This window comes from Asparagus officinalis, chromosome 5, assembly GCF_001876935.1.
Source record: "Asparagus officinalis chromosome 5, Aspof.V1, whole genome shotgun sequence".
Classification (NCBI taxonomy): Eukaryota; Viridiplantae; Streptophyta; class Magnoliopsida; order Asparagales; family Asparagaceae; genus Asparagus; species Asparagus officinalis.
The window spans coordinates 19,520,797-19,535,460 of record NC_033798.1 but is presented as its reverse complement, the minus strand read 5'-3'; the positions used below and the strand labels follow the sequence as shown (position 1 = coordinate 19,535,460).

At 46.5% G+C, this 14,664-nt stretch overlaps 1 protein-coding gene across 1 annotated transcript; it reads right to left on the bottom strand.

Annotated features, from left to right (window-relative positions):
* On the bottom strand, positions 562-1,339 carry LOC109843668 (50S ribosomal protein L31, chloroplastic). Its single transcript, XM_020412623.1, has 2 exons — positions 1,198-1,339; positions 562-1,105 (listed from the first exon to the last, which is right to left on the bottom strand). The coding sequence occupies exons 1-2, from the start codon at positions 1,270-1,272 to the stop codon at positions 788-790; spliced, it is 393 nt and encodes a 130-aa protein (XP_020268212.1). The 5' UTR covers positions 1,273-1,339; the 3' UTR covers positions 562-787.

The following is a 14,664-nucleotide window of genomic DNA, read 5'->3' as shown; positions in this document are numbered from 1 at the left end:
TATCCAACACTTAACCCGTACTCACACTACCACTTCTTGGGATACTTCTTGAATATATGGATATGTTTATTCGGGCATGCACTCTTCGCGATACATGTTCTTAATTATATAGTATTTTCTTTAATTTAAAACACTCATCATACACTTCTTCATCATATATCCTACGCTTCATATCCACTTCTTGAAACTCATTGGACATGAGTCTAATTTGTTTCAAGCACGCCCAATTTAGAACTATGATTATAATGAGCCATCTAGATACCTAGTTCAAAAACTAGCTTCTAATCTATAGTCTACGTAATAAAATAGATGCAAAAATGTTATAGGATTTTTAGTTCTCATAACATATAAACGAAAAAAACAATATTATTCTCATGTAAATCATAATTTTCAATACATACGCACACATAGATGCGTCCCCGTACCCCTACTCATGCTCGTACCAGTTGGAGTGCATTTCTATGCAAAATAGACCCGAACCATATATCTCGACCCATACCCATTCCATTAGTAACGAGTCGGGTCGGGTTAACTGGTTAAATAAAAAAGTGGCCCTGATGGTAGTAACAAATTAAAAAAAACTGACATAAAAGACGTTTTTTTTTTCAATCTAGCGACATAATAACCAGTACGAAAATTCCACAACTCTTACTTAAAACAATATCTTAAATTCCAGCATTGAGAAAATAGATTATCAACACTAACTAGCAACGAAATGCATCCATCACAAACTAGCATCGAAATGCACCAAAAACAAGGACTGAAGAGACTATACCATAAACCCATCCTACTTCTTCCCCTTCCCTTTGGCCGCCCTCTTCTTCGTCGGAAGCACGATCTCCCCCTTCAGCACGGGGATCTCCATCAGGTCCGAGAGCTCCCCGTACTTCTTCCGGAACTTCTCAACCTGGTCGTCATCCTGGAGCATCCCCGACCTGTTCCCCAAATAGAAAGGGTGGTTCCCTGACCACATGTCGACCGAGTACTCCTTCTGGGTCCCACCCGTCGTCATCACCAGCTCACCGTTGCAGTAAACCTTGGCGTCCTCAAAGAACTCGGGGTGGATCCCCTGTTTCCGGCACGACCACCGGCCAAACCCGAGGTCCTGTTCAGAAAATTAAAAAAAAGAAGAAAAAATAAATAAGCCTTCGGGGGATTTGAGATGGATTTTTTTAATTTGGGGCTCCGAGTTTTTACCTGCTTGGGTTGGGACCTGGGGCTGGGGGAAGAGAGGGAGGGGACGAAAGGGGTTTTAAGAGATAAGGACGCCATTTTCCGGTTTTCCTCTCCCTCTGTTTTCTTCTCCCCTCTTATCTACGTGTTTCGCTTCGGGTTTTTCCGAGGGGAGCGGGTTTTATCCGTTATCCTGCGTGGCTCTTCACGGATGACGTGCTGCTCTGCTCCTCTCGGGAGTTTTACTTGCGTATGTGGTAATAATAGTAGAGGTAGCACAAGTGTGAGGGTCGTAGGAGACTAGAAGTTTGTGTGGCAGATAAAACTTCCAAACAAAATAAAACACTTTATGGAGAGCTAGTCACGATAGTTCAAGAAACTCTAAACAGACGAGGTCTGAGCGTAGTTGATGGATGTTGGGTGTCTGGAAATAACAAGGAGTCGGTGAGACATCTTGTATGGGATTATCAATGGCTTCTTTCCAGAAAGGAGATACATGTGAATCCATTGCTTCTTTGAATGAGCTTGGATCACCTTCAACAAGAAAGGTAAAGAAGTATTCTCCAAAGTCCTTTTGAATTTTACCTATTTTACTTCTTCGAGGTTCAATATCAAGAGGCTAAGAAGAACTAGAAGATGGTAGGTCAGAAGAAAGAGATGAACTAGGATTTTCTGAGATTTTGGACTTGAAAGGAAAGATGTTTTTAAAATAGACTGCATCTCTTGCTTTAATGATAGTATTGTTGGATATGCCACTGATTTATGAGTTAACGACTATAAATCTGTTAACATTGCTATCTAGTGCTATCCAATAAAAGCAGCATCTACAGTCTTAGAACCAATTTTTCTCTTCTTAGGTTCGGAAATAGCTACCTTAGCCAAGCAACCCCAAACCCGGAAGAAGTTCAGACTAGGAGTTCTCTCCTTCCAATATTCATAAGGAGTTATATCAGAAGATTTGTGGGGAATCCTATTGAGAATGAAGCAGGCAGAAAGAAGAGCTTCACCCCAGAGATTTTCAGGTACTCCTGAACTGAGTAACATACAGTTCACCGTGTCCATTAGGGTTATGTTCTTTCGTTCAGCTACCCCGTTAGACTGTGGTGTATAGGGAGTAGTTACCTCATGAATAATACCGTGTTCTTGGCAATATTCAGTCATATCATTTGAGGTATACCCCCCCCCCCCTCCCCCCACGATCAAATCTTAGAATCTTGATCTTTCTGTCAAGTTGGTTCTCATATTCAGTTTTATACACCTTAAACCTATCTAACACTTCATCTTTAGTTTTGAGAAGATAGGTATAACAATATCTGGAGTGTCGTCTATAAATATCACAAAATATCTCCTATCCTGTGACGCCCCAGGGTTCATAGAAGGTTGCAGTCCAAGATGAAACATGGATTTGTCAAACCTGTCAAGGACCAATACCATGCTACGACATGTTTCACCATCAAAGTTACTGCCTCTCTAGTAGAATCAACAAATAGGTGAATCTACAAAACAGACAAGTAATGGAAATAGTACTGTTTACGATGAAAGTTGATATCTTCATTGCTGAATCCATTACACGTTTATCATTTACAGATTCAAAGTAAAATTAGTCTTTTTATAAGACTTTCTTACACAATGAAAATAAGAAAAATACAACTCTCTTCAAACAAACGCAACGGGTGTTTATCGCCCACTGCTTGCGTGGAATCTTGGCCTGTGACGGGGACGTTGATATCCGTGGACCACCAAACGATCAAATCAGATCCGTAGCTTCATTGATTCGCGAAGGAATCAAGAAACCGAAGTAGTTATCTCGGTAACGGCGAGATAAACACTCTTCTCGAGATCACCGTAACGGGGCGATCTTAAGGAATGAACCGGGAAGTGTAGACCTGACGAGCTCCTCTTCTTTATGTTGACGAACTCGATCCGACCTCTCCTCCTCCTCTCTGAAATTCATGGCTTTTCAGTCCTCAATTTGGCAAGGCTTCGCCGACGCTCGAGAATTCCAGATCTAAAAAAATAAAGGTCCTGAGGCTGTATTTATAGGCTTAGGGACCCCTATTTTCGGATAAGAATGGCCGATTCCCTCTTATCCTCAGTTGTAACCACTTAACCACGTTATTGGATAGATTCAGATCAGTTGGAACAAATCCAAGTGGTTAACGCCGAAAAAAGGTTCAAAACAACCAAAAACAACATTCTGGGGGTTGCGAACACCCGTGGGTGTCTTGGCTTGGCCGAGACACTCGTGGGTGTCTCGGTTTGGCCGAGACACCTCTGGGTGTCTCGGCCTGGCTGAGACACCAGTGAGTGTCTCGGGTATTTTGGTCCTAACTTTTTCATATGATTTCCAAATGACCTGATTCTAGATACATTGGAAAGCTGACAAAGAGATATACAACTTTTATGTTTTGAGTTTCTTTATATTCGAATCAGATCATGGCCATTCTTCTCCAAGATACCAACACTGTCTCAGAATTCTGAGGCAGTTTATACTATCTTTGGTATTTTGACTTTATCTTTCGCATATGATCTCTAAATGACCTGATCCAAAATGAATTAGAAAGATAACAAGGAGATCTACAACTTTTATGTTTTGAGTTTCTTTAGATTTGAATCAAATCATAGCCAAAATTGATCTACAAGGTCCGAGACACCTTTGGTGTCTTGGCCAATCCGAGACACCATTGGGTGTCTCGACTTGGCCGAGACACCAATGGGTGTCTCGGCCATCTCGGCCAATCCGAGACACCTTTGGGTGTCTTAGCTTGGCTGAGACACCTTAGAGTGTCTTGGCCAAGCCGAGACACCCAAAGGTTGGCCGAGACACCTTAGAGTGTCTTAGCCAAGCCGAGACACCCAAAGGTTGGCCGAGACACCTCTGGGTGTCTCGCCGAGGCTCGGGAAGTAGTCCCACGCATTCCGTCCATTTTCATCGTATTTTCGTCGTTCAAACTCGGAATCATGCGATTCAAGATGCGTTGGAAAAGTTGTCGAGAAGATCTACAAGCTCCCATGATTGAATCATTTGTGGAGTGGATAGGACATGGAAGGCATTTCATCTTTTGTAAGTGACGCGGAGCTCCCGATCAGTTTGTTTCCTCGTTGTTCTGCAGTTCTGTTGCTTCACATAGTTCGTCGACTCACTTCATGCGCTTGTCGATGTTAAATGAGCTTCTGTGACTTAGATAGAAACGTTTATCATCTTCTCTCTGTCTCAAGCCATGTGCGGGAACCTATAGGTAATTTTTGACGCCTACAGATACCCCCTCCAATGTGTTTCAGTCTCGTTTTTTTATAGATGAGTCTGAAATACTTTGGATATGATCGGTCCAACCTTCAGTCGGTATAAAAGGACCTATAGCTTTGATTCTTAACTCCTTCAATTTTCAATCTTTTCGGTATTTTGATGAATAACCAAAACTATTCCGGCACTGCGTTTATCGTCTGACCATCGTCGAAATCTTGAATCAAAACTGGTGAGTTGATTTTGGCTCGTATCGTCGAGTTGACTTTGAACTGACCATCTTCATCACGATATATTGACTTGCGTTGACTTTCCTCGCAACGTGTTGACTGACATTGACCTAGGGTTACGCGTTGATCAGTGTTGACCTAGGGTTTTAGATCGCCTGACGTTGACTTTTTCATCACAACGCGTTGACTGAGGTTGACCTAGGGTTACACGTTGACCAGCGTTGACCTAGGGTTTCGGATCGCCCGTCGTTAACATAGTTTATACTCATACGTTTGCTGGAGTATACACAGTTTAAGCTCTTAAGGTATTGGAGTATGGCGGTCCCAATAGTTGGGGCTGCAGGACCAACTATTAAAGCTGATTCGTCTGCAGATATGGATCTTATCCCGAAGTCGTTGGATGCTCAAGTCACGAGACCAACTAATGAAGCTAATGCGTCAATGACTCGTATTTATAAATTTTTTGACAAATTCTCAGCCATTAACGGGTTTGATTAGCCTTTACCGACTACCGTTTGAGTCGGGCTAGCATGCGAATTATTTAAGTCTGTTCTGCATGTGACGTTGTGCTAAAGGAGTTAACTCTGTTAGTGCTATGATATTGAATACGTAGACTTCGTATTTCTTATGGGAATAGACTACCCGACATTGCGTGTTAGGCGTTAACTTATCCCTTCTTAGGATTCGGGATAAAAGTTCCCAGACTTAGATTCTGGTGTCTTCTTCAATCGGTTGTTCGCGGGAAAAATTGCTTTCATTGATGTCATTGTTTTCTTGAGCAATAGTTTATCGGTTACAAAAGATCTGGTCTTTTTATAAGATCAGGTTACAACAAAATCAATAAAAAGAAAATCTTAAAAGATGACAATTTTCCTTTTCTGGAACAAATCACAAGATCCTGTTTTGCAGTCTCTTGCTTGTGTGGGTTCTTCGCCTGCGTCGGGGTTAATCCGTGGACCACCGCGCGATCTTGATCCGATCGGATCTACACGGTATGACGGGTGTTATTTCACGAAGGAAATAACAGCCGAGGGGATTATTTCACCAAGGAAATAATAGCCCTAAGTAATCGAAATCGACCAAGCAAAATCGATACTCTTCTCAGGATCAAAAACCAAGTTTTGATCCTGAGGATGACCGTGTGGATCTCAGATCTGATCTCTCTCGAACTCCTGCCTTATTTGACGTGGATGATCGCCAAGAACCAGATCTGAAAAAGTCCGAGTCTTCAAAGCTCCAAAACTCCGAAGTTTAGCTCTTAATCCAGAAGAGTTTTCACCTCCAAAGTTCAACCAAAAATCCAACCTCTTAAAAATAAGCCCTCCTTCTCTATTTATAGGCATTTCAATCCAGATCTGGGCTCAGATCTGGGCCCAGATCTGGGTGGCTCGGCCAGGTGGCTTGGCTACCTAGGTGGCTTGGCCAAGGTGGCTCGGCCACTGTAGACGGTAGAAAATACCTCTGTGAGCTTGTAAGAAATTCACCTAAATGATCAACTCGCCTGCACGAGCCAGAATCAACTGGGAATAGCAGAATTTCGCCTTTTACACAACTCGCCTGCCCGAGTCCAAAGTCGAATCCTCGCGCCGCAGCAAAGCCCCAAGGCCGGGCCTAAATACGGCCAAGAATGTCTGCTACCCCCACGTGCTTGAGATAGGTTTCCCACGCTGACTTTCTCGAGCCGCGAAGAAGAAGAGGGCACAGTACTCGCAAGTACCCAGGTCAAGCGGCCGCTCACAGTGCGAAGGAAGACAGGTGTCGAGTCGACCTGAGCATTCATAAATGCAACTCACCTCGGCTGTCTGAGTCAGGAGACGAATCCGCCAGCATTCGGCGAGCTGTCCAAACCCACTCGAGTGCCAGGAACATGCTTTCCCGCCTCTCTTGACCTGAAGAGAGAAGGCACGGTACTCCAGGCCCGCCGAATAGCCGCCCACAGTACAAGTGAACAGACAGATGTCAAAGTAGCCTGCACTCTCATAAATGCGACTCACCTCAGTTGTCCAAGCAAAGGGCGAGACCCGCCAGCGCTCGGTGGTTGGTCAGATCCACGCAAGTGACCGACAGCCATTGTCACGCATACGAGGAGGGGCTTTCCCACTCCTACGTGACGTGATGTAGAGCACAGCTCTTCGAATGACCACTGATGGTACGAATGAGCAGCAGGATATCTCCGAGCAATGTATGGTTACATCCCATAATTCAAGGAGCAGTCAAGCTGTCCTTCTTCCATTTAAAAGCCTCTTACAGCAAACTTTGAGAGAGGTCGAAAAACTTGGAGAAAAGCAGTTGAGACCAAGCTGTTCGCATAATCCTTGCATTACAGCACTGCTGCCTAGTTCTGAGCTCTGATCGCCGGCGAACTAAGCAGACCCGAACTCCATCGACTCGAGCTTCTACTGCGTACTGAAGCTCTCCAGCAACCTCGATCGAACGGTCCAAGGGAAGCAGACTCGACACAAGCATCGAGCGAAGCGTCCTATAGCCACCTAAAGTCCCCACACTAAACAAAGAGGGCATTCCCTCTGCTTCTGTTGTAAACATTTGATTATTAGTTTATAATAAGCTTTCTTATCAATACAAACGAAGCTCCCTGTTTTCGGGAAATCAAATTTACACCCTACAGAAGATGGCGACCACAGTGGGAGGAGCTATTTCATCGAACGAAATGGTGGTGGCTTAATTTAATGAAGTTGCTGTTGGGACGATCGTAGAGTCCCTGGAGATTGAGTTCGACCAGGCCAAGTACGAAGAGTACTTGTCTTCTTCCTCCTCTGGTGGCGATGCTTCCCGCAAACACCACAGAGTCGTGCGCCGAGGCCAACCTCAAACGGTCAAAGCCTCCGCGCCTGAGGGTTCCACCCGAGTCTCGTTGGGGGAACCCGCTCCCTCGCAATCGATCAAGTCCAAGCCGGAGATCGAGCGCAAGGGGCAAGGGTCTGCCAAATGGATCGCCAAGCGATCCCCGCAGACGCCTGTCCCAAAGGAGACGCCGGTTCACTCCGGCACAAACTGTACTGCCACAGCCCGCGGTGATGCTCTCCTCGCTGGGAGAGCTAGCCAATAGCGACGGCAAACGCTCGTCAGACAGGAGGTCCAAACCTCCGTTTCTCACAATGGCCTGAATCATTGTACAGGCCCGAGAAACGCTAGACGAGAAGGAAAACTGCCCGACGTCGGAAGGCTCTCCAAGTCAGCGCAGCGCCGTACGAGGAGGCAGGGCCACCCGCTCGGGGGCGGGGGGGGGGCGGGACTTTGCTTCTCAGGTCACATCCCTGATGCGCAATAAATCACATCGACACGAGCGAGCCTACCCGAGTATGGCGAATCCTCGCAAGGGATGGCCGAGGCGCCGCTCATAACCCTTTTGGCGGCATAAACGTAAAGGTAATGGAAATAGCGTGACACCGTTGCAAAACACCGCTCGTTCCAACGAAGGGTTGAGACCACCTACCGTACTGCGAGTTCGCCCAAACGCGAAAAACGCCGGTCAATAAGGTGAGATCGCCTAAACTCAGCACCAAAGCACTCCACCCAGCGATGACACCAGCAGAGCACGTCCAAAAATCTCTCGTGCACTCACCCGAGCGACCCTTCCGAGGCTGGGGGTTGTCACCAACCGCCCACGGAAGACCTCAGGGAATACTTAACTCGCAAACACACTATACATGAGGCGAATCCTCAGTGCCACTGCGAGAGACTCATCCACACGGTCCTCGCCGACTGCCAATGCGTTGGAACGACGAAACCTTTGGTATTTGAGAGACTTTCTCAACAGTCCTCTCGACCAAGGCCCTCCCGTCGAAGGCGTCGTCACCAAAAAGGACACGCTGTCGACGACCTAGAGCTCTCATCCGCCACAGTTAATATGACGAATAAGGGGAAGGCAGTACTCTCTGACTCGCCAGACTCGGACTCCGTCCTGAGACCTAACACTCGGTTCGCTCAACGCCGGCAGGACGACATATACCAGCGAACACGTAGTCGCAGGGGGGTAAGTATTGGGTTTGATTACTCCACCCTGGTACCTCCCTCCTGCGGTGAAGACGAGGTTCATTCGGCGGCAGCCACATCTCAGACCTCGCGCTCAAGTCAAGACGCGCTGGCGAGGGTGCACATGACCGAACTCAACCACGAGCAGACAATGGCTCAAAAGCTGGAGGAACAGTAGGCGACCATCGACTCTCTAAGAGAAATGATGGAGCAACTGCTGAACAAGAAGAAGAAGAAGAAAAGGACCCAGTGTCCCTTACCTCGGCAAACTAGGGACAAGGAGTGGGTACCTCCCCGTCGCCCGGCGACTGAAACGGAAGACAACAGTAATCAACAATCTGATTACTCTTCCAAGACGTCGCTGGGGACGTCGTATACCGGTAGTATCCGTGACAAGAGATTCGACGAGTTCCAGGACCAGCTCAACGCGCTGAAGCTTCAGCAAAACATGAACAAGCTGGGGGTGGTATATCCCTACCCTATCGAATGGGACACGGTCCCATACCCAGCGAAGTTCAAGCCAATCAGCTTGGTACAGTTTGATGGCAAAGGATCGCCCTTGCAGCACATCTACTACTTCATGGCGCAGACTAGATTCCTTACGGGGAATGACGCCATTCTCACTCGACTATTCATAGGTACCCTCAAGGGGGTGGCCTTTGAATGGTTCCGCAAACTGGAACCTGGCTCTATTAAGGCATGGGCCAACGTTGAAAAGCTCTTCCTCGCCCGCTTCTTCGACGACGACACGGAAGTATCGATGGCCACTCTCCTTGCTGAGAAGCAACGGAAGTCGGAATCGGTCAATGACTTCGTGAAGAGATTTCGAAATCGATCAGTCCACTATCGGGACCAAGTTTCCGATTCGTCACTGATTGAGATGTGCCGCAACAACCTGTCGATCCATATCTTGTCCAAGATAGGGGCAGTAGAGACCCGGACTTAGAAGGAGCTTGTTCGCCAGGGCGAACAAGTCGAGAACATGATCAAGAGGCTGGAGGCGGAGGAGCCGCAGTCCAAGAGGGGAGCAGCAGAGCCAGCTGCGCCAAAGAATCCTCCTCGGTCGAGGGGAAAAGAGATCATGGCAGTCGACTCCGCCCCGGCACCAAAGGCTGCTCAAAAGCCGAAACCCAGGCAATTTGAACAGCGCCCCCCGCGGCAATACGATTTTAAAGAAGATCAGGTGGTGGCGACCTTCGACACTCTACTCAAGAGTGGGCGAATTATGTTGCCCGAAGCCGTGAAGCCTGAGGAGGCGGACAAAACCGGTGACCCAAGTTATTGTGCCTATCACAGATTCCTTGGCCATCACACAACCAAGTGTTACGTCCTCAAGGACAAACTCCAGGCCCTCTACGACACAGGGGTTTTGAAGAAAGAGAAAGTCCAAAAGCAAGTGACTGCGAACATGATCACTTTAAGCTTTGGGACAGATCTCCCGGAGGTTCAAGCTCCAGCTGGGGTAATTCCTATCCCCAAGGCGGTCTTGAAAATCACTAATGACGATCCTCACAACCAGCGGGGAAAGGGTTTGGTCCTACAGACTCTGCCATCGGGGAAGGTGATGTGGGTCCATCCGGACCTCCTCAATGATGAGCAATGGACTGCACAGCCTTCCAAGGAGGCTAAGGGAAAATACTGCAACGTTTTCTCCGCCATCCTAGGTAGAGATAACGCGGCGATGACTACCCTGACGGACTCTGAAGAGGACACCAACGTCTTCGCCACGAGAGCAGGGAAAGAATTCGCGAAAGAATATCCCGCGAGGGCAGAGAACCCAGCAGGACCCCCCGCGAGGCCAGCCGCAGCAACCCCTTAATGGTCTGCTGAAGAAGATTGACGCTCATTCCTATACCATTAGCAGTCCCGAGAGTGGCTTTCCTGCAGGGACCAAGTTTAAATTATTCTTATGGCATACGACCACATCGATTCAGCCGATGACCCTTCTTGCAGGTTACCTTGCTATTTGGTTAAAGAAATGCGTGGTCCCGTATCAGTCCAGTGACATTTTGCTATTGGAAGTGCTCTACCCAGCGGTTCAGCTTGCCTACAAAAAGGAACTTTTGCTTCTTCCGGTGATGGTAGCTAACATTCATCAAGGACTTCGACAGATTTCTAGTGCTTTCACACAGAAAGAAGGTGAACCGTCGGCTCGGATTCCTCTTATTAAGGTGGAGCTTCCATACACTTATTTGATGGCTTGGTTCATCCTTCATCGTTCTGATATGATGTCGGTACCTAACACCACAGACCGCTCTGTTCCCCTACTACAGTTGTTTGAGAATGGCAGGTGGGAGGGGGGAGGATTCCTTGAAGTCAGGAAGCAGCTACAGGTCGACAAGTGTTGGGTATTTTCCACTTGCTTCCCGCAGTTCTTCAGCCAATATGGCGAGTGTTTGACTGATGAGGAGAGGCCGAGGGGGCATTGAACTCATTTAGATATCGGCTGCTTTAATTAGCTAATGAACATTAGGCCGGGTTATCTGACCTTCCGGGTGAAGAATCAGTGTTTTATAGAGCCATATCTACCCTGCCGATTTGCTCGTCAGTTTGGTTATGATCAGCTTTATGTCGGGAACCCGCGTCAGCAGCTTCAGACTCATGGCGGTTTGGTGGACGGTCTTCGGGCATAGCTGTGGACCGTGACGGGCTGTACTGGTGCTAAGTTCAGTCTCCCGAGTGCTGAACGTCAGTTAAAGCTCACAGATTGCAGAGTTAGTGGCTGAGGAGGCTTCTCAGGCTGATTCTCGTGTGATTCGGGAAAATGCTCGGTCACAGAGGACGCGGAGCAAGACTCGTCGAATTGACGAAGAAGGAAAGAAGTCCTTCAATTCTGCTGAAGAGGCCTCAGGCAGAGATCCTGAAGATTACGAGGAATATTTCGAGCGAGGTTAATCACCTATCTTTTCCTTCTGTCTTCCAGAGTTATTAATATTGACAGCTGTTTGATGTTTCAGGGACAGTGGCTGACAAGGAAGAAGAATTCCGTCCTTTTACTCAGGCGAGACCTTCGATTGTTGTCCCAGCTGCTAGGCGGAGAGACTAGCCCACAAGCCGCGTGCAGATCCGTGAGCATCTGAGATGGATTTGGCTGGTGATGATCCCGCTAGCGACGGAGGTAACATCTACCCTATAGACCATCCTCTTGATCATTCAGAACTTCGGGCTCATGCTTTTCCATCTCTATATAGGAGAGCGTGGGGAAGGCGAGATGAGTCTCGATCCTGCTCCTCGTAATTTTGTATTTTCTGGTGAGCCTGACTTACCACACCAGGTAGGAAAGCCTGCAGAAGCTGCCGACGTTAGGGAGACTATCAATGTAGGACCCAATTCAGCGAATCCAGGTACATCTACCATTGACAATATACCCTTTAGATGACAAACAAAGGAGTTGAACGATTTAGAATTCGTGCCTCCCTTAATTGTCTCTATGCTTCTTGCTCTTTTAGATAAATTGCAGGGGGCAAACGTGGATCTTGGGAGTAGAGAGGCTAACGCACCCGTAGGAGGTAACTCATTTCCATTGGTCGTAGTCTCTTTATTCTTCTTTCGCATTTATATTTTCTTGTATCAGATTTTTCGACTGATGATTTCGACGAGGAAGGTTTGCTTGTAGACACTCCTATGCTCCACTTCATATATGGCTCTCCTCAGACTGGTGACCAATTGCCTGAGTCTACACTCCCCAAGAATCCCGAGGATGGTCCTTTTGAAGGTACGTGCCTCTTCTCAGGTTAATTATAGGACTAGCCATTTTCTGACTAATGCAACTATAATGTGATGAATCTGAGAATTCCGTTTTGTGTTTGACAGAAGCTTTTGTCGAGACTGATCCTGTTGAGCTAGCTGTGAGACCAACTACATCAGCTGATACATCAACAGCGGCTACACCTCCACTACCCCCAGTGACTCAAGGGGAAGGAGGTATAAATTAAGCAACTGAAAAATGTCATTTATTTCCTCATCAAGGCTTTTGACGGATTTCCCCCTTTTTGTGTAGGGCTTTCTTCTCGGCTTCATGTCCTCGTGAAGGAGTTGTTATCAGACAACTATCCTGAGAAGATCGTCATCTGTATAGAAGTTCGTTCCTTCTTCTCCTTCGTGAATACTATGATTGGCAAACTCTTCCATGGCGGACTTTTCCTTCACCAATTTAAGCCTTTCCTTGATCCCAAAATAAATTCAATAAGGGATGCAGGATATCCGGATCTGGCAAAGGCTATAATTGATGACCTTGATTGCTTGGAGCACGAGCTTCAGATGTTACGTGAGCTCCGGGATGCAGGTGCTTCTTCATTCATTGCTACCAATTTGGATACTCGCTTACAGACATAGCGCGATACTCGAGCTTTTGCTGAGTTCGAGATTCAGGTGTAGCGGGATCGAGTAGACTGAGTTGAGGCTAACCTTGCTGTTAGATCATCTTCACTTGACGATCTTAACTTTTCTATTGCCTCTTGCGAGACCAAGATAGAACAGTTCCGAAGAGGACTTCGTGAAGAAGAGGAGACCTTGAGTATCCTTCAAATGACGAAGGTACAGGATCAGCAAGCCCACACTGCCTTATCTGAGGAGTTAAAATCTTTGAAGCAGAAGCTGGTCGAGACGGAGGAGGTTGCTGTGAAGACTTTAGCCACCACTGAAGAATCCATCAGAGCTGAATTGCAGGATGAGCTTAGGCAAGCTTATGATGAGAAGCTGTCTAAGTTTAGTCAGCAGATTTTTAGCCATGGGCTTGATGTATGATTTCATTTACTGAATATTTTGACTTTTGATCCTCTTAGTGGAAATGGTTTTATCTTTATCTTTATTGTGATTTCTCATTCTGTTTGGAATGATTGACCATAATACTCATAGGATTTTTGGCAAACTCTCAGCCCTCAACGGGTTTGATAAGCCTTTACCGACTACCGTTTGAATCGGGCTAGCATGCAGATTGTCTAAATCCGTTCCGCATGTAACGTTGTGCTAAGAGAGTGAATTCTCTGAGACTTTGTGCTATGATGTTGAATACATAGGCTTCACCATTTGTTACGGGAATAGGCTATCCGGCAACACGTGTTAGGTGTTGACTTTAGGATTTTTGGCTAACCCCCAGTCTTCAACGGATTTTATTAGCCTTTACCGACTACCGTTTGAGTCGGGCTAGCATGCGGATTGTCTAAATCCGTTCCGCATGTAATGTTGTGCTAAGAGAGTGAATTCTCTGAGACTTTGTGCTATGATGTCGAATACATAGGCTTCGCCATTGTTACGGGAATAGGCTACCCGGCAACGTGTATTAGACGCTGACTTATCCCTGCTTAGGCTTCGGGATAAAATTCCCCAGAATCAGGTTCTGGTGTCTTCTTGGCCGGTAAAAGACTAACCCGGCGACGCGTGTTAGGCGTCGACATATCCTTTCTTAGGATTCAGGATGAAATTCCCCATGCGTGTAAGGCGTGGATTTTGGTGTTATTAATAACAACCTGCCACAATGTTGAATATGTAGGCGGGTGTTCTTTTTAACGGTTAAGAACTAACAGACAGTGCGGGTTAAGCGCAGACTTATCCCTGCTTAGGTTTCAGGATAGAATACCCCAGAATCGAACCCTGGTGTCTTTTTGTACGGAAAAAGACTAAACCGGCAGCGTGTTAGGCGCAGACTTATCCCTGCTTAGGATTCGGGATAAACTTCCTAGGATGAATCCTAGATTGATAAATTCTTGGAAAAGATTGGTGTGGGAAAGGAAGAATTTTATATTCTATGGTTATAACCATGAGAAGGCTTAACTAAAGAGAAAAAGAAGGGAGTTCTTTCGTTTATCGAAAGGGGACTCTGAACTGAAAGTGGACCTCTTGTTCATGGAAAGAGTCAAGAGGGGAATTTGCTGGTGGTTTGGGCCAGAAAGACACTTTTGGTGGTCTCACTGTCAATTAAAATTGATCAGTGAGGGATTTTGATGGTGAAAATGATTTTGGGTTATCCTCTAGAATATTAAGTGTAATATTCTACAAGGAACTTCTCGGTAAATGGGTTATCCT